Source organism: Topomyia yanbarensis, chromosome 1 (assembly GCF_030247195.1).
Source record: "Topomyia yanbarensis strain Yona2022 chromosome 1, ASM3024719v1, whole genome shotgun sequence".
Classification (NCBI taxonomy): Eukaryota; Metazoa; Arthropoda; class Insecta; order Diptera; family Culicidae; genus Topomyia; species Topomyia yanbarensis.
Genome location: NC_080670.1, coordinates 55437141 through 55458599, shown reverse-complemented (window position 1 = coordinate 55458599; position 21459 = coordinate 55437141). Strand labels below are relative to the sequence as shown.

General features: G+C 39.8%; 1 protein-coding gene across 1 annotated transcript in view; it reads left to right on the top strand.

The window, feature by feature from the left end:
* The window catches only part of LOC131677637 (protein pellino), a 177737-nt gene that overhangs the window by 70006 nt on the left and 86272 nt on the right, over nt 1-21459 (top strand). Inside the window, exon 2 of the mRNA XM_058957533.1 lies at nt 17926-18015. Within this exon, the coding sequence (XP_058813516.1) occupies nt 17926-18015 (90 nt within the window). The remainder of the gene's footprint in view (nt 1-17925; nt 18016-21459) is intronic.

The following is a 21459-nucleotide window of genomic DNA, read 5'->3' as shown; positions in this document are numbered from 1 at the left end:
CATTTCCCATTGCCAGAAATATGACCAAAAACATGTAATCTATTATTAACGCCAAAACGGCTTATTTTAGGTCAATAGTATCTTCGGAGAATTTAATGGAGGCAATATGCCCTTTCTTTTGGTATTGTGTTTTTGCTGATTAATCCCCCTATGAGTGAGATATTTTCACAAATTTTCTTGGAAGTGATTATATCGAAATGATGTCTTCAGCAAATTTGTAGCTCTTAGTTTTGCGAATAACTTTACTGAAGACTTCAAATATTTATTTTGAATACTTTAAAAGTTATGGCTTGTTGTTTGTGGATTACTCTTTGTCGCCTATTTATTGTTCAATATAGTAATAATCCATTGAAATAAGCCAAACATTATTTCGATAAACCGAATTTTGTATTTCATTCTACTATCTACAACCGCTAGAAATAATCACCGAACACTTCCAAGTTGTCTGGAAGGAACTTGATAACTTATCAGTACAAAAATGTTCATTTGTGCGAACCTTCTGACTGCAATTTTTCTAACTTATAACCATCGGATCGATCTGAAACATATCGGAAAATGAAAAGCGAAATATATAACTCCAAGCAACGGCGTAGCCAAGAGAAGGTTTTGGGGCTTAACACCATACAACCCCTACCCCCACCACACCCAAAAAAAAATTGGATTGAAGTTGAAAATTTATTGATGCAGACTGATTTAATTCAATATTACAATAACAATTAACTGATCCATACATTGATAACCTGTTGTTGTAAACATCATGAGGACTTTTGATAAATTGTCGGAATGGGGTCCTGATATGTAACTGATCTATTGGTCGTGATTTCACAGTTGTCTAATAGCATCAATATCAAATTCCTGCCTGAAAGCATTCCAATAGAAAATTCCAGAGTTCTGTAATCAATCATAATCCTCAGATTTCTTTTCAAATTGAGCTCGCTTTTGTAGAGATGTACTGTAATTAGGGTCTTTATTTAATAGGAAGCGAAGTTAAAATTGATTTAATGTCTATGAAACATAGAACTGCTCACCAAAAAAATGCATAACTTTCAACATTTGCTAAAAATGTTTTTACCTTTCTCATTCACTCTAAAATTCGTCAATCTAATCCCGACCCGGAGGGCCGAGTGTCATATGCCAATCGACTCAGTTCGTCGAGATCGGAAAATGTCTGTGTGTATGTATGCGTGTGTGAAGGTGGAAAAAATGTGACCTCTGTTTCTCAGAGATGGCTGGACCGATTTGCACAAAGTTAGTCTCAAATGAAAGGTACAATATCTCATTGAATTTTTTATTGATTGGGCTTCCGGTTCCGGAGTTACGAGTTGAAGAGTGCAATCACACAGCAAATTCACATATAAACTGAAATGAAAAATTTTCAAAATCAAATTTGTATTTTTGATGCCAAATGACTTTAAAATGCATGAAACAGTGAGATTTGATGTAAACTCGAAAAAATAATGTTTGACAAAAATTTACGTTTTTGGACTTTGGAACATTTTTGCCTTTCTTATATAGAAAGGTTTTGCAATCACTCTAAAAATCGTCAATCATACCGGCCCGGAGGGAGTATACAGTGAGGGGTTGCTACTTTAAAATTAAAACTAGTTTAAAACTTTTTAACTGCCCATGATCGCATATTTGTCCCGTTTTCTATGGGATTTCCTATCTTTATTGGACTGATATGCGATCATGGGCAGTTAACAAGTTGAAAATTTTCGGCAGGACCCGGACCTCCCGGCTTTCTCCATGATCCGCCGCTGGTTTCAAGCGATGTTTCAGCATCAGCAGTATCTCAAAATCGTGGCTGTCGATCCATTGTATGTATGTGCAAATCGTACTGAACATGTAATATTCATTTCCACTATTCTGCCCATGATCGCAAACTAGTCCAACAAAGATAGGAAATCCCATAGAAAACGGGACAAATATGCGATCATGGGTAGTATTGTATTGAACATAACCAGCCATGGAATCGTAGTCTAGACAAATGAGAAAAGCACATTTGCATCACTAGGTGGATTAAAACAGGTTTTTATTTTGGGAATACATCGAGTTGAGACGAAAACGTAATATGATTAATAACGAGGATAACACTTTCCGAATGTAGAGAGAAATTTATGAAAAATGACGATTTATATTCGACCTGCTAGAGTCCTGATCGATTTTGATAAGCATTTGATTTTTGTTGTATGACCAATTATATGTATAGGTCAAACGTTCAAAAACAGTAATTTAAGGTCAAGATAGCATCATTTTGAAACCGCCAATTTCGGAGGTTTAGTATCTTCGATGAGTTTTACAATCGTTAAACAGCGCATCATTTGATAAAATAATTTTGACGGTATATCGTCCATGACTACGTCTCAGGTTAATATTCATGACTACAATAAAGTCTCAACAAATTCGCTAAAGACACGGACTCTGTTAGTATATTCTGAAAAATTAATTCTGCATAATTTTAAAACTTCAAAAATTATGGTTTCGGAATTATGCCGTTTGAACAGTAAGATCGATTTTCACCAAACCGAATTTCTGGCTACGCCGCTGACTTCAAGTAAGTAGAAACAAAGTCGTTCTTCACTCGTTCACAAGAAACTTCTTCGAATGCTGAATATCTATTATAATACATTGAAACCCCGATTTTATCAGCCAAATGTGAACATATGTTTGATGGGCTCTAGCAGACGAACAAGACTGAATTCGAGTAAATCCTTTCTTGAGCATGTTTTCCTTATCATGGAGATGGAAATATGCAAAGTAAAAAGTTCATCATAATCAGAAATAGTTATCAGACTACATCAAGGGACGGGGAGAATATTTTAACAGCTTCAGTTTATCATAAAGAAAAAAAAATTAAAGGGTTGTGTACAGGACACGACCACGGTGACATTAAAAATGTAGCTTTTTTCAAGAGCGTGCAAATGTATTTTATCTATCACACATATCGACTCAAGTTCTTGCTCACTCGCCTGTTTTTTATGTTACAATTTGCTATATACCCTCCCCATTAAAACATAATTTATTGAAGGTCTTTTAACGGTAATCTATTAATTAATCAAGTATCTCACTAGGTGATTGGCATTATTTGGCTAATCCATCTAGTAAAAATAGGCTGGTCTGTCCAGAAAATATATTTAAAAGAAAAGTTCCATATTTAGAACCGTGACGAGGAAGCCCACGCCCAGCAACGGAAATATACAGATTCTTCATGAAATATGAAATTTCATTTTCCATTTAAATTTTCAATAATGTATTAATGAACTTAAGTAAATAATCTTAAGGTTAAGTATTTCTTGATCGATTAGTGGTAAAAAAAATGAAATTATTTGATACATTACATTGTTATGCAACGTTCGCACTACCAGTTAAAACGGGTTTTATGCTATCTTGGTGACATTTTCTCTTGTTGCTAATTATTAAAACGTGTTATAACTCTGTAGTGTAAACATTGTATTATTAAACCAATTCTGCAGCGTTTTATGTTATATAGGTGTTTTATGTGGTAATAGGACTGACATAATTATATCTTCAGTACAGCGGTTTGTTGCATAATTTCAAACAGATATATTTTAAAATTTAAATTAGTATACCTAATCGTTCAATTTGTTGTATACTTTAAAACGCAATTAGAACTGTGTTTTAACTACATAGGGCAGGACAGATACTCTGACTGGATAAACTGGGAAAATTTTAAGTCCAGTAACGATTAAGACATGGCTTGAATTTGAATCGAAAAAGAACACCCGCCTAAACTGCTGCTGGGACGGTAAGTTCTGTTTTAAAATTTTCCGTTGTGTACAGTACGAAACAAAAGTGTTTGAAATTAGAAAACAAAAAGTTCTGCTGGGAATGTGATTGTTTCTGATGCAATTACACTCAGGTTTTTTTTACGCAGGGGATACAGGCCGTGCAAATGAAAACCGCCTAAATTTAAAAAAAACGCGTAAATGAAAACCGCGGAAATTTCAAAATTCGCGTAAAAAATACCGCGTAATAAAACCTGAGTGTACTCCCCTATATAAAATACTACGCTGCTGAACAGTGCAATAACTACAGAAGCACGTTGTCAGATGCCTTACTGATAAAAAACATATAACCAAAATATGAAACATATGAAAACCAATAGGCTCTTTACCCTAGGCAGCTACAATGCGCCGTAAACATGGATTAACAAGTTACAACGCACACGCATGCATAAAAATAAATATATTTTATTCAAACGCTACACTCTTAAGCAGCACACACCGTATTGAATTAAATCCAAACCACCCCACCCACCCATTTTGCAAATCATTTTGTGACACCGTGCTGGTACCCGAAAAATTCGCACACGGCCACCGCTGCCGAAAATGCATAGCGTCTACCGCTTATTGTAGTGCCCACACGCTGCAGCCATGATCTTACCCGTTCGACATAAGAACAAAAACTGATTCAAACGGGTACGCGTCACCTCTATTTATAAACTAACCGTATATGGTTTAGTCACATAGGTGCGAGTGTGTGCAAATGCCAACGTTGCCGAAAATCGGTAGCGCTTATTGCATCGCCCGGAGACGATGTTGTTCGTATGAGACAAGAGCAACAACTGATTTAAACGGACATGCGTTGCTTCTATTTATGACTTTTCGTGTTTCATTGAGCAACTAAGCTGCCCTCTTTTGACGGCTGTGTCTGAGAAATCTGCCTCACGAATGGTAATTTTCCCGTTTTTCGTGAACTTTTTAATTTTACCAATTTCCAAAAGTCTACTTTTATTGGGGAGATATTAAATTATTACCAATATTTAAGTTAGGTGTTTCTGAATCGGTTGGTGTATGAATGATTAAAATCCATCTAGTAATATTGGAGTTATAAGCGTGCAAACCTTACATAGTTTCGTTACATGGGAGATAGTTTAGATTTTAGAATGACACCTAGCCCCAGATAGTGGAGTAAGACATTTTTAATGTCAAAACGGACTGTCAAAAAGTGCAGCCAAACGAGCATGAGGGTTTTGAGAGGGGAAGTACAAGAGGAAGCCCATGCAAAGATTATGGAAGCTCCCGTAATGCCAATTTACATTCATGGTTGCTAGTTTTTGCTTTTGTCTCCGCAAGTTTGCGTATAAAGTGTCTGTAGCTCCGACAGTTAGTCAACTCTGTCAAATATGTAACCAAGTTAGTTGAATATTTTTCGAATGACCGGCCTGCAGATTATGTGGAGATGGTTCTACCAACCCCTCATTCATACCTTATATCTTTTTATTACCACTTGATGAATAGTACATATTTACGTTAATGTTACTTTTTAACGAAACAAGAAGCTCAAATAAAGTTTTACTTGGTATCACTTTGAAACTAAGAACAGTGTGTAATTTACTACGATAAGATGCATTTAGATTTTCTTTGAGATTTTTTGAACACTTAATTAACTCATTTAATAACAACACGCACATCTCACATAAATTTGATAATTATGTACTGACCTGTGTGTACCCTGTTGGGTTCGACGTCATCATCAGTTCCACAGTTCGAATAAACAACGGTATCATACAACGGGGAAGGTACGGTACCTCCATGCCCCGGTGTGTGCCTTGAAGTCGATTGACCATCGTCAACCTCCAAAGCCATTTTCTTGCGTTTTCGATATTTCGAAACGCGCTCGGCTACAGTTTGAGGAGGTACTTTCTCCTTTTCCATTGTAGCACCTTTGCGACGCTTCCGAAGCGCCTTAACATAGTCGTTACTAGTTGCACTAGACATCTTTTCAATCAATTTTAAGCGTAAAGAACACTTTCAATATTTTGAAATCAGAGGGAAAAGATTGGTTGAGAAACAGTACATAAACATTAGTTCAACATCTTTGTTAGGGAAGCTTGCTTTCTTACTGCTTATTTAATCGCAAAATTCTTAATTTCCCTATAGATGCCTGCAATGGAAAATATTCAAACATTCTTTATTTCATGGTCGGAGCCTGAAAAGGGCTGATACAAATAAGGTAATTCGATCCACTACAGCTAAACTTTGAGAATATGTAGAAAAAATCTGCTTGTTCCGTTCAGTACAGCGAAAATAATTGACGTTGAAAAACAAATCGGCAGCTTCAGTTGCCAAACACGTGGACACGATCGAAGCATTTTTCCGTCAAGGTCACTTTTCTGATTCAAATTTTTGTAGGTATTTTCTTGCTTCCATCCAATTGGTCAGTTTGTTTGTGTTATCGCACATTTTCGGATATTATTATAGAAGATAACTAACCCGAAAAGAGGGAAGTTATTTATCAAAGCACGAAATGGAAATTTCATTTGTAATTCTGAGAACAATTTTGTGGTCCTTATAAGGACCGTTTATTTTAATATTATTTCGCCGTTTCCTTGCCAACAACAATGCGATTTCTGTACACGTCTAGTGATGGAGGCAATTTTGAGAGCGCCTTTGTTTGCTGCTGCTAACTGGGAGCCTTCCTTCCAGGAACTAACGAAGCGGGCGCCGGCCATAACCGAACTGATTTCAATGATGATCAAATGCAAACTGAAAACGCCTTTGTTTGCTGCTGCTAACTGGGAGCGTTCCTTCCAGGAACTAACGAAGCGGGCGCCGGCCATAACCGAACTGATTTCAATGATGATCAAATGCAAACTGAAAACATTTTCCCTCAGCCACTTTGTTTTACGTATCTCAGATGTGGTTCATCGTCAAAAAGGCGGTGCTAACAAGTAAACCACCAATCGAAGCACGGCTGATTAATGCGTTTTCAAAATCATTTCTATCAAAATTTACGGTAATCGTATCCTCTACGGAATCTACTACACAATTGATTTGATTATTTCCCAACAAATCGCGCAAAAATCTGTTTGTTCCGTACAGAACAGCGCAAATAATTAACGTTGGAAAACAAATCGGCAGCTTCGGTTGCCAAACACGTAGAAGCGATCGAAGCATTTTTCCGTCAAGGTCACTTTTCTGATTCAAATTTTTGTAGGTATTTTCTTGCTTTCATCCAATTGGTCAGTTTGTTTGTTTTATCACACATTTTCGGATATTATTATAGAAGATAACTAACCCGAAAAGAGGGAAGTTATTTATCAAAGCACGAAATGGAAATTTCATTTGTAATTCTGAGAACAATTTTGTGGTCCTTATAAGGACCGTTTATTTTAATATTATTTCGCCGTTTCCTTGCCAACAACAATGCGATTTCTGTACACGTCTAGTGATGGAGGCAATTTTGAGAGCGCCTTTGTTTGCTGCTGCTAACTGGGAGCGTTCCTTCCAGGAACTAACGAAGCGGGCGCCGGCCATAACCGAACTGATTTCAATGATGATCAAATGCAAACTGAAAACGCCTTTGTTTGCTGCTGCTAACTGGGAGCGTTCTTTCCAGGAACTAACGAAGCGGGCGCCGGCCATAACCGAACTGATTTCAACGATGATCAAATGCAAACTGAAAACATTTTCCCTCAGCCACTTTGTTTTACGTATCTCAGATGTGGTTCATCGTCAAAAAGGCGGTGCTAACAAGTAAACCACCAATCGAAGCACGGCTGATTAATGCGTTTTCAAAATCATTTCTATCAAAATTTACGGTAATCGTAATCGACCCGATGTTGAACCCGGTTTACTTGTTAACCCGATAAGAGGGAAGTTATTTATGAGAGCACGAAATGGAAATTTCATTTGTAATTCTGAGAACAATTTTGTGGTCCTAATAAGGACCGTTTATTTCAATATTATTTCGCTTATTGCATCGCCCGGAGACGATGTTGTTCGTATGGGATAAGAGCAACAACTGATTTAAACGGACATGCGTTGCTTCTATTTATGACTTTTCGTGTTTCATTGAGCAACTAGCTGCCCTCTCTTGACGGCTGTGTCTGAGAAATCTGTCTCACGAATGGTAATTTTCCCGTTTTTCGTGAACTTTTTAATTTTACCAATATCCAAAAGTCTACTTTTATTGGGGAGATATTAAATTATTACCAATATTTAAGTTAGGTGTTTCTGAATCTGTTGGTGTATGAATGATTAAAATCCATCTAGTAATATCGGAGTTATAAGCGTGCAAACCTTACATAGTTTCGTTACATGGGAGATAGTTTAGATTTTAGAATGACACCTAGCCCCAGATAGTGGAGTAAGACATTTTTAATGTCAAAACTGTGTTTTAATAAATCTTTTGAGAATTACTCGGAAAAAGCGAAAATTTTCAGCCCATCTCTGACAGAGCTATTAATAAGGTACACTAACCGAACAATAATGTGATGAAAAGTTTCAAACATGGGTCCACTAGATTTGTTTCTATTATCATTCGTATTGAGCTTCTCATAGGACTGTACAATCGGTTTAGTTTTTAACTCCACGTTTAACCTTTTGTTTTGCTTACTTAAATCGATAACCTAGAACAATCCGAAACTGGCTAGGGTTAGAAAATCGCTCAGTTCCGGCTGACGAAAGCAGCTTTCCCGTTCCGCCCGTCGCAACAAGCATAGTTTTGCATCCCACTGACCGGTAACGCATTCCGCTTCGCTCGCTGCCATATGCTACAACAATTTCTTCCGCGAAAGGGAGAAACAAGAAACGGATGCTAATGAGAGCTAATATGCGAGCGCGATTTTCACCGATGGTGGGACGTGGAGCTCATGGGAGTAACGACGTTGTTTCGTTGAAATAATCCGAACAGATTTTCCAATTAGCAATGGATTTGCTTCTTCGAAACTACACGTGTATCTGAAGCTGAATGAAGACCGTTAGATTAGAAGGTTTAATTTCAGTAAAATCAGATTCAGAATTGAACAGTTTGTAACGGTAGCATGCTGACACACCTACAAACAAACTTGATAATTCTTGAAATTGTATTGCTGGTTTGACCGGCTGACTGATTAGAGAAGGTATCATGCGATCGGATGTCGATGTTATTGTTAGGAAAAGTGTCAAATATGTTTCATATCTAAATAAATACTGTGACTGGTTCCAACATTTATCAAATACTGATCAGCCGTTTTATTCAAACCGTGGGATGAGCTGCAACACCTGTAACAAACCTTTGATTGGGCATTTTCGAGTGAATCAGTCCCGGATCCTTTCTTCCGCTCATAACGCTTCATCCAGACGCCTAAGGTGTTTTTCCACATTTCAGTGTTGCGTGCATCCACCTAGCTGTTCGATGCTACGTCACAAGCCCGACTTTTCCTCAATTGTGTAGATATTTCCCATCAACGAACTCATCCGCACTGATATGCTAGACAGTTGAAATTCATGCTCACTAAAGCCTAATACTTATATGTAGCTGGAAATTGTCATTAAGACAATCCAAGATATGGTCGGATTATACATCACCGCAATCGCTGCTCGGGATGTACGTTGCAACAAAGGAATGACGAGCGAAGTCTCGATGATGTATTGAAACTACGTCTCGCAATCTGCTGCACACGCGGAGCCAGCTGTGAGCCAACCAGCCACGGGCACAATTATAAGCGCTTCCATTAAACCGTGATTGCCGGGACGTGACCGGTTTTACAATAAATGTAAATTCGGTACGGCCAAGTTATCGTTTTAGAATGCAGATAGTGTCGTAATCGACAGTCGAACTAGATTGTGAGAGATTAGAATGGTTTTGCTTGTTCGGGGTTGACATATTTTTGTGCAACAGATGTGAACTGTTCGATGGTTTGGTTGTCATTGTAGAAACTGTCGCAGTATCGTGAACAAATTTTTGGTTCGAATACTTTTGTAACAATATATGAACAGCATAATCCCTTTGAACACGACGCACGGAGACTCCTCTTCATACCAAAAGTGAAACAAGTATTACATTGGATTACACATTTTTGAATACTTTTTTATGTTTTGATTGCATCTCTTCAGTAACTAGCACCTAGCTCCAGTTGGACTCTAAATCCACAAGTCACACAACTTGAGTATAGGGTTTGGTTCCCAAGCCGAAAACTAAAAGTTCATTCTCGCTTTCTTATCAGCAAATCAGATCAGCAAGTTGTTTTAGGCGTTCATACAATTGTGGGACTGTTTGGATTTATCATCTAGCTGGCCCCAGGTTGGTGCTAGTTACTGATGATAGTATTTCAAAACACAAAACTTCAACTTCATCCAAGTTAGTTGTTGTGCCATTATGCATGAATTGGTTTCTGCCATTTTTCCTTTCGGAAAGTAAATTTTGAATTTTTCTTTTCGTATTTTGGTTTAATATCTCACAATATTAAGATACACCATTTAACCTTCATAATACCTACAATGGTATTGCGCCATGCACTATTTTCACAATTTAGCATTTGAAAAGACCAAAATGTGCACATCCAAATAGATAATTCTTGAAACATATTATCTTTATCCGTTTTTTGCCTTTCTCATATAGAAAGGTTATGCAATCACTCTAAACATCGTCAACTTAATCCCGGACTACTTAATTTTTAGCATGCGCCATCTGAACTTTAAAAAGTACAAAGTTTTTACAATCAATCATTATATAAAATGATATGCTTAATATATTTTCATTTCTTTTATGTCTTTGACTGATTTCCTTACATTTCTAGCCGCTATTGTTAAGGTGGTGCCCCTTGACTAAGAGTTTCGAAAGCAACTTTACTGAAGCAATATGATTTTTATTACGTGTTACAATAATTTCACGTGTTACAATAATTTTAAATCGAAATATATAAATAATGTAACTATATTAACTCTCCTGAAAAGACTCAGCTGATGGCAAAATGGATTTAAAAAAAAAGTTTTTAAACACTCCGACTTTCCGTTCAAAATCATACACATTGAACTCGGTCGAGTATACTATTGATTTCGAAAGAATTTACACAGCACATATATCTCGAAATTTTGTCCACATAAGCTTCGAATTGTGATATTGTCGAAAACAAGCAAATGACATAACTGGCAACAAGCCTTTCATGGAGGACTACATACCCATTAACAAAGTGGAGATCGACAGCGTGGTCACCGATTCGAGTTTGTCAGGCGTGCATCTACTGAAGCACCGGTTTGGTTGTTTCAAGGCCAAATGGGAATCATGAGGATGACTCTTGCTTTGGGAATGGTGAAAAATGTGCCTATTGTGAGGAGAGTCCACATGATCTACCATGCCCCGCGTACAAACGGAGCCCGAGGTTGGCATATCGAGCAAAACAGAACGTGTTGAACCAATTCCAACGAAAGCAGTCCAACTTGATGGATATGATTGCAACCATCCAGCTAAACACGGAGGAAATACTAATCGTTGCAGTTTCAGAAGAGCAATGTTGTGAGGTACTTTATCGAATGCATTCGAGTAGTCAAAATATATTGCATCGGTTTGTTGACGCTTCTCAACAGAGGGGACCAAGCAGCTAGTGTACATGTGATGATGTGAGAATCAGCAGCGTACATCTCATTGTAAAAAAAATTCAAAGAGTTTAGCAAAACAGTTCAAAAGTGAGATTTCTCTGTAATTCTCAACATTATGAATGTCCCCAGGCTTGTGAATCGGAATTACAGCCGCTTGTTTCCATGCACTCGGGAAGACGCTTTCAGTGAATGAGCTGTTAGAAATAATGCTAACTGGCAATGCACATCCTTTTATGAATATCGGAGGCAAACAATCCGGGCCTGATCCTTTCGATGGGTCGACACTGGATAAAGCTTTCACCACGTCTGCTTCAGTCATATTCAAGCAAGGGAGACTGATATTGTATGATGGTAATGTGTCTATATACTCTTGTAACGGAGAGATAGCTGGGTTGGTGAATACCCTACGAAAATGTTCTGCAAAAAGGTCTACGGACTCTGCTGTGGATTGCGCACTGGCATCTCCAAGATAAACATTTACGGGAATGCCACCAGCGCGTTTTCTGTTGTTCGCAAACTTTCAGGACGTAGAGGGATTGTTCCGAAGGTTGATTTGGATGTGACTATTCCGGACTGTTTCGTATTGAAGTTCGGTTCGGCGAAGAACAGCTTTGTTTTCGTCGGTCTTGTGACGGAAGTGTCGCTTGCGTTGTTTTCGGAGAATGTTGCGTAGACGACGAAGCTCGGAATTCCACCACGGATACTTGTAGTCCGTCTTTCTGATGACACGTTTCTCTGGAACACTGCGGCGTTGTATCTCGTATAGAGTTCCGTAGAACATTGCGACAGCATGATCCAGATCGTTTCCACTTAAAGGATCGAACCAGTCAACAGCATCGAAGGCCGCAGACACTTCTTCAAAATTGCAGCGATTAAAGTCAAAGTCGACGGATTCGGCAAAAGCGTCTTCTGTTTTAACTTGCATATTAAACCTTAGCACGAAGGGTTTAGGGTGAGGGTCAACTTAGTGTATAGAGGTCGGAGGCTCGAGAAGTTCGACTAAATCGGGGTGGTTCACGAATGCCAGATCGAGCGTCCGTCCATTTGCGTTAGTGAGCGAGTTGTTTTGACACAGCCCTCCAGCGACTATCGTTTCCGTGATAGCTATGTCTTATTCCGTTGTGGCATTTTCAGGCAGGTAACATTTGAGATCATCTTCGAATATCCATCTGAGATAGGGAAGGTTGTAATCACTTACAATGAATACACCGTCTGAACTACTAGCTTTATCCAGAATTTGTTGAACTGCAGAGGAGTGGACATTGTACAGGTCTGGACTGCTATTCGGCCGCAGATATATACAACAAATATACCGAGCGCAATTTGGTAGTGAAATGCGCATAATAACTTGTTCCAAGCATTCAAAACCACGCTGCCCCCGTGACGAAGATGACTAGAGGAAGAGTTGCGATTGCAACGATAGATTGCGTAGTTCATTGAAAGTTCCGAGTTACGTATGTCAGCACGCAGCCAGGTTTCTGTGAGAACAATAACATCATAAACGCAAGACACGGTGTATTTATTAGAACAATTTTATGCAAAAAAATTCAGCATCTCTGAAACTTCGGAATATGAAAGAATGGGCTTTCCCCTTTCATTTGAAACTAAGATCAAAATAATCCGTCGGGGGGTCCAGAGCAACTTTTTTTTTTGAAATTTTTTCGTATCAATATAGGTTTTACTACTGGAGATAGTTCATATTTCTGTCCCTAGATGGTGCTTTATACATTCGAACAACATTAAAAGTGAGAATTTGATAGAAAATTTAATTGTCTACAAGTTTGTTGACCACTAAAAATTGATCTGAAATCATCCGGAAAAGTTGTTTAAGATTTTAACAAAGTTGTATCTAAGATAGTTTTCACACGAGGCCTAGTGGTTTGGAAATATGTTTTCTCGCACTTATTACATTACCAAAAAATAATTGGGTTTAGTGCCATGAAAATATTAGACGGGATTCATTACATTGACAATTCTAATTGAACGTCTGACAATTAGGATGTTTGACAGAGCCAGATAACTATTTGTGCTTTTGGTTTGTAATTTTTCCCGATAGGTTCGAAGGGACTACCATTCATCGGAAGGTATTGCTTAGTTACAAGGGTTTGCTTACATTTATGTTTTGTTACACGGGTGTTTTAGAAAGGACCATACGTCGTATAATTTAGGTTATGATCGCTTAACTCAGCTATTATAATTCCGTTCAAGACGAAATGTTGGGACACACCGTTTCTAATTTAACGCAAACCACAACAATAACTGTCCAAATTAGTGGTTAGTGTGAAATGATTTATTCAAATTTTCTCCGCAAAGCATATTGTGGAAGTTGGATTTTACGGCCATTTCCTATCAATTATGCGAGATATCGTTGCTAAATTGATCCTAGATTATGCGATATGTATTACTTTTGAAAACAAAATATGATTTGAGTACAACAATAACCTTATAAACATAGAAGTCCTCGAATATATCCCAAAAAAATTATCTTGATCCAAAAACTCAAAGTTTTTTGTTCATTGTTTGTCACATTGAGTTAATTTTGAAAACAGGTAATCAGCGTTTTTAACCAAGCGTTGCAATGAAATCCGCGAAATATTGCTATGGTGCGTTAAAAGTTTCATTGAGTTTGTTCAAATATAAAGGTTGAAGTTCAGGCCAAGTCAATTTTATACGAAGATGCTAACAGAGTAGGAGATTCAAGTAAGAATAGTTATCAGTCATCCCTGAGAACAATCGAAAAAATGAAAAAGAAGGCATACCTAATTGAAAAAGCTGTTTCTGCGGGAGGAATCACTTACCATCATGAAAAAGCATATTAATATCATACTAGTTTGGTCAAAACTTATCTAAAACTTATCATCCCAAAAATATGAATGGTTCCCTGTATCAGGGAATTATAATTTTCAGTTAAAAGATAAGACTTTCCAAGCTCTCAAATTCCGCTGAATTCACTATTGAACTAAACACAACTACTTGGCAAATAAAAAAGTGCTTGTGAATTGACAAACCACTAGGTCTTCTGTGAAACTAGTTTAGACTTAGAATTCGTTAGAATATTAAACTACTTTTCGGGATAATTTCAAATCGGTTTTCAGTTGGAAGCAAAGTTGTAGACATTTAAATAATCTAGCAGAATCTCACTTTTAGTGTTGTTCGAATGTCTAAAGCACCATCTAGGGGCAGAAATATGAACTAGTTCCATTGTAAAATCTATATTTTCACGAAAAAAAACTTCAAAAAAAAAGTTGCTCTAGACCCCCCGACGGATTATTTTGATTTTAGTTTCAAATGAAAGGCGAAAGCCCATTCTTTCATATCCTGAAGTTTCAGAGATGCTGATTTTTTTTGCATAAAGTTGTTAAAAAAAGACACCGTGCAAGAGGAAGTCTTTAGTTTTTGTTCTCATTCCTCGAACATTTTGATAATAGACGGACAAGAAACTGTCCGACTTACAATTGGAATTGGCATCCGACTTAGGATTGGAATTGGCGGCTTGAGTGGGCAGGCGAGGCAAAGTTGTGCCGATGAAGTGTCGGTTTGAAACTTGACTTATTTGGCCACTAGCAGCATGTGGCGAGCAGGCATTACTTTGCTGACTTCGTTGTTTCTGCCGTCGGTTGAGAAGGAGTAGGATTCCAAAACCCCTTGGTCGTGTTATCTTCGAACTCGCGGAATCGGATACCAACGATTAGTCCCAACGGATATAGTCAATATTGAGGAGGGGTGCTCGCTAAATGGCATGCAGATCAACGTCGATAAATGTAAGGTGATAATTTTTGGACGCTAGGCAGTTCTATGGCGTTACGAATATATCCTTGAAACCTGTGTCATCGACAGGGTTGATTCTATCTGCGGTTTGCGGGTGTTATTCGACAGAAAACTTCGTTTCGCCGACCACATCAGCGCAACCGGTTGTAGCGCGTTCAATGAAACTTTGTGCGTTTCGCTCTAAGAAGACTGTCATGGAACGACCCTATCCGTTCGTCCCGCCGTATAATAATAGGTGCATGTTGCTAGATTTGCCAACGCTGGAGTTTCGTCGCGCTTTCCTGCAAAGAATGTTCATTTTCGATGTGTGTCGACCAATGTTGACTGTCCCTACAGCTTATGGCCAGAATAATCTGACAGTCAGATGTTGTGGCAAATTCAACGAACATCTCTACTGTACGATCTTCATACTTCTAAATCTAGTTATAAGCTAGAACATTTTAATACAATAGAAACAATAGAATTTTAATCTGTACGGTATCTACCAAAGACAAATAAATATGTAAATAAATAAATACAATCGCGGACAGATTTGTCTGTTGCCATTATAATCGGGAGGCACTTCAGTGATAACGCGACCACTTGTCGAATTTCCTATAACAAGGCATAAGTCCATCTAATCGTTCTAACTTTCGCCCAGAAAATAATATTGTTGTAACTGTCAAGAGGAAACTGAACAACAGTGTTATAGTTTGATGTGGAAAGCTGCCAAGATGAAGGAAAAATGACAGAATTAACAAATGGCTATGGTTTTCCATCGGAATGTCCAAAATTTATTACGAGGAAGCCTTGAAATTATATTGAAATCAAAAACGATTTAGATTTTTTTTCTTATGAAGGATCTTATGAAACCTTCATTTTGACCACCAATACAATTCCAAAATCGAGCTGATTTCTTGCGTCCGAATTGCAAGGATTGATAAGGAATCCTCACAGAGCTGGTAAATAAACTGCGTTGATATTTGTTTCTAGGTGTTTCTATCCCTCAAGTTGTCGCCAAGTTGCGTGTATAACATACCCACACGGTATATTGAAAAGATGTTCTTTTGAGAACGCAATAAGTTGAGAATGTCCCAATACACAAAAAAAACTAACATGCAACAACATACCCGATTTCGTACCCGGAAGAACATTACATTACTCGTCGGTCATTTCCACTCGGTGTGCGATTCTAAACTAACGGTTCCCGGTGAGCTGCCCGTGTGGGGGCCTTTTGCGAGTGGAGGGGTTTAACGACCGCAAAATAGTTCCGCCACACACAGACGAGCACTATAGGTTTCCTCTACCGCAGGCGGCATTGTCAGTATAGGAAAGAATCGATGGAGCCAGCAGCAGAGCAGCAGCAGCAGCAGCAAGCGGGACCAGCAGTAAAAGTGGCGTTTTACCTGGAAAGCACCTGGCCAACCAACGCAGCAGCGCAGACACTCATCGTTGCACAGTGGGTGCAAATCGACGACTATAGTTCTTATAGTGATTCGTTTCATTGTTATGGCTTTTTATTTTTCTTCAAACAATGCCGGATCGAATATGTACGTCATTAATTATAAGCTGATCAAATTATTCAAATTTGAAAAATAATGTTGTCGATGGATTCCGTTTTTTGAATTTGCTAATTTGTACCCACTGTGGGAACATGGCACTTGAGAGATCTTCGAAGAACCTTGCACATGACGAACGTATTTTTATAAGTGGACCCGCTTGTGTTGTGTACATTTCACCTTCCTCTTTCGACGTCACAACAAACCACCTTTCGCAGCGATGTTGTCTGGATGGGACTTCATATTTATGGGTAGCATAAAACTGCTGAATGCAATTTATCAACGCGCATCTGCCCGTGGGAAGGTTTGTACTCGTGACAAACACTCTTCGCAGGCTTGTAGGCTACAGCGGGCGTGCCGAATGTTTAGCCTAGAAGTACGGTATTTTTGAAATGTGTTCCAAGACCTCATTTTACGATACACAACTGCCCTACAACGGAGACTGCCGGCAACAGTCGCGCAAACTGTTGGCTAAATTAAGATATGCGAGACAACGGACACAATCCGTCACGGCATTGCATTGTCCCACAGTACCGCCGTGTTTTGCGAAATGTGCATCAAGAAAGCTGCGATTACGGCATAAATAGAAGATAACACGATAAGTGGTTCAATTACACAAGTTGCCATTTCTGGTGTCCGGCTTACGAGCGGAGCGATAGTACTGAAATTTTGCGCAGTTTATTTGTTTGGTCTACGATGCTCGGATCACTTCAGAACGGCACAAAATTGTAGCGGGGCAAAACAAAAATCTGTTCGTAAATGGATGAAATTATATGGTAGTTGGTTCGGAGTGGTCAATTCCAATCTTATCGCAAATAATGATTAGTTTTGCTGCATGGTTTCGTTTGTTTCGTCAGCTGTAGTTTTCTCCGCACGTAGGTATATCCTACTTCCATTTTTTCTTTGATGTATAATTAGGTGACCTAATCTGCATTTTTTGAGAGACCTAATTTGCATTTTTTGCGAATCCTTATACATCTTGATCAAATACCTATTGAAGTATCGCAAAGTTGGTGAACTTCCGTTAGGTAACATTTTAACATTTCTCCTCTTATCCTATAGGTATAGGCGTATTCGGTCGCGAGCGACATTCATAATTCTCGTATTTCTGAAATTTTAAGTTTCTATCTTCTGAGCGGTTTGAGTTGAATTACCAATGAGAAAATATGATAATTGCGCTATCTAACGCTACGTATTGATTGTTGAATTATAACTGACATTAACTGCAACATTTTCCAAAAAATGTTATACCACATCCGTACTCATGTTTCGTCTATTCTTTTTTTTCATTCCAGCACTGACGGCACCGAGTCTCCCGTAATACTAGAAAACGATGCAGACACAGACAAACGTTGCGTAAAATATGGCGAATTAGTGATATTAGGGTAAGCATATATATTTTCTAGTAATACATTTTTGTCAATTTGATATTTGGAACAAGAAAATTAGTGGGTTCAGGTGCGCATAAAAACTGTAATATTCTAATAATAATATAATAATCACGATATAGTTAAAAGATCATTATGAAAATTGTTCCTAAAATAAGGATTTCGCACTGTGAAAAGCATAATGTAATCGCATAAATCGCAATCTGTTTTTGACATTGCCGATCATCGAAGAACGCACGCGAATATGCGAATAGAAACACGAGTATGAAATCGAATTTGTACATACAAACGTCTATTTGACATATAAACGCTTACGCGACCGAACACCTTAACTTATAAACCCTCGAGCCGTTCGCGATGATTCACAACGCCTGCATGCATTTCATTTTGTGAACTTCAGCAACAGTCCTCGTTATGTGATTAGTAAATCATTCACAGCTTTATGAACATTATTCATCAACCAATTACCGAGTCGTGATTTTGTTCATAAATTTAGGAACATTGCTTACTATACGACGTAAAATTGGTTGTGAGTTAGTTCAGAATATGAATACGATATTGATATCTTCTCGTGAAGTATTATTTGTGAATCTATTCATATCTTTTGAGCTGGTTCATAATTCCTGATCATTGAACTTCACATGCTTCAACCTGGAAAATTACGAGCCGCAACTTGGTGAGCTTCCCGCATATTTAGTGACCATGCCTGTACGATCACCGTAATGGTATTTGGACCTTAAAAAACAACGTGTTCCGGTGTCTCTTGGACGTTCGCACACTCCGGGCAAAGGGGTGACGAAGCATGTCCAAACCGATGCAAGTACTTCCGGAAGCATCCGTACGCGGACAAAAACTGCGTCAAATAGAAGTACACATGCTTCCTATGCACCCAAGCTGACACATTTGGGATGAGTCGGTGAGTCCTCCTTCCCTTCGCCGCATTGTCCCTCTCCTACTGCTAATTAGCCAAAAAGTCCGCTCGGACCAGTCTCCTTGCATTTCGTGAATTCCTCCGCTGGTAGCATTCCATGTCCTCAGCCAGACTGATGCCGATGGGGATCATTCCGGCGATAACGCATACTGCCTCCGACGATATTGTTCTGTATGCACTCGCGACTCGTACGGCCATCAGCCGGAATGTCCTGTTCAGCTTTACACGGTTCCGCTCGGTTTTCTGGGCTTCACTCCAGGCAGGAACCCTACATCGGAGTATCGATGACGAAGCAGTAGATAGCAGACGTCTCGTGATGCTTCTCCGGCTGCCGACGTTTGGCATAATTCTCGCCATAGCGTTCGTTGCCTTCGCCGACTTTTCGCAGCCGTAGTGGACGTAGTTGTTGAATGAGCTTCCGGTCGTCGATTATCACTCTCAATTGCTTCAGTACCCGCCTCGATGCATTCACGTGCACTCCGACGGCGATCTGAATCCGCTGAACCGCTTTGCAGTTATTGACCAACAACACCTCCGTCTTGTGGTGAGCTATTTGCAGCTTGACCCCGTTCATCTAGCTCTCGATCGCGTCTATTGTTTCCGTCAGCGACACCTCCACTTCTTCAAGAGTTTCACCCATCACCGTTACTGACACGTCGTCCGCGAAACCCACGATTTTCACTTTCCTGGACAGCCACATCGTCCATGCCGTTTTAAAGAGTTGGACCGAAAATGGAGCCCTGAGGACCGCCCGCTGTGACTCGCATTGATTACTGCCCTTCGCTCGTTTCGTACAGCAGCACTCTGCTCTGGAAGTTGCTCAGGAAGTAGCTCTTCAGGATCTGGTCGGGAACCCTCATTATGTGCAGTGCTGCAGCGATGCCTTCCCAGCTGGCGCTGTTGAATGCATTCTTCACATCTATTATTACCGCAGCGCATTATCGATCTTCTCTTCGTTTCTGTTTAGAGCCTTCTCAGCACTCTCGAGCACTATCCGAATTGCATCCACTGTCGATGCTCCTTTTCGTTAACCTGTAAGGGATGATCCTTTCCAGAAGTTTTCCGAGTGTAGATATATGGGCCTGTACGAGGCCGGATCGTCCGGTGGCTTCCCTGGCGTCAGCAGCAACACCAGCTTTTGGACATTCCATATTTCGGGACAATTGCCTTCATTTAGTCACTTCTGCAGCACCATCCTGAACATGTCAGGATATGCCAGGATTGCAGCTTTCAGCACTACGTTTGTTATTCCATCCGGACCGCGGGCTTTCTTTGATTTAAGGCGCTTCGATGCTCGTCGTTAGTCGCTTGCCGATCGTCCGTGGTTCCTCGTTTTTATTCGCCGTACGATGTTGGTGGCCATATAGTTGGGTCGTGCTCCGGGAAAAGACTCGACGATTATCTTCAGCTTTCTCGGGCACATTTCGGCTGGTGTCGTCGAGCCCTTCATTTTCGCCATCACGACTCGGTACGCGTCGCGCCAGGGATTGGCGTCTACTTCTCGGCACAGCTCTTTGCGGTAATCTGACTTGCTAAGTCTGATCTCCAGTTTTAAAGCGGTCCTAGATTCCCGAAACGCTGTCTTGCGCTCTTCTCTATCTGGCTCCGATATTGCTCTCTGAGCCCGCCTTCTGGCTCTGTGACTAGCAGCACGTAGCGTACTAAGCGTCTCATTCCACCAGTAAGCTGGATGCCGTTTGTTGCGTGGTTCCAGTTTTCGCGGCATTGTGGCATTGTCACAAGCCGCCATAACCCTACTTGTTAGGTCAGCCGCATCCACGTTCTCGGTCCCGCCGTTCAGCCGAGTGCCTCAACAAAGAGGTCTTTGTTGAAGACTTTCGTCTTACACTTTCGTTCACCGGTCTTTCTTCTCCGTGCTACAGCAGGGCTCCGTTGACCGATACGATAGCGAATCGCCTGCTGGTTACTATGCGTATACGTTTCGCATATTCTCAATCCACGTTCGTCGTCAATGAAGGAATACAGAATGTGACGTCGATGATAGACTCCCTTTCGTCTCTCCTAAATGTGTTAACAGAACCTTCGTTGCACAATCGTACGTCTAACTTCGCTAGAGCTTCCTGCAGGATACACCCCCTTGTGTTGGTTACTCTACTGTTTCACTCCACAGCCCAGGCGTTGAAGTCACCACCAATGACTACCGTCTTCCGACCGATCAACTGTTCGGTTAACTGCTCCAGCATTAGGCTAAATTGCTCCACGTCCACCTTGGAGGAGCGTAACAGCTGCACTTGAAGAAGCCGTTGATTTTGGCGATCACGAAGCCCTCTTGCGTGTTCTTCTACTTTTTGAATGGCCCATAACTTGTATCACAACCGTTCCCGATCTATCCGCCACCCAGTTACCGTTATCAGGGGGAATTGACACGGCTCGGCGATCAAAGCGACATCGCACATAGTTTCTGTCGGAGACTGCCACAACAGTTGCTGTGCGGTATCACAGTGATTCAGATTTATCTGGGTTATTTCTATTACCGTTGGCCTACAGTT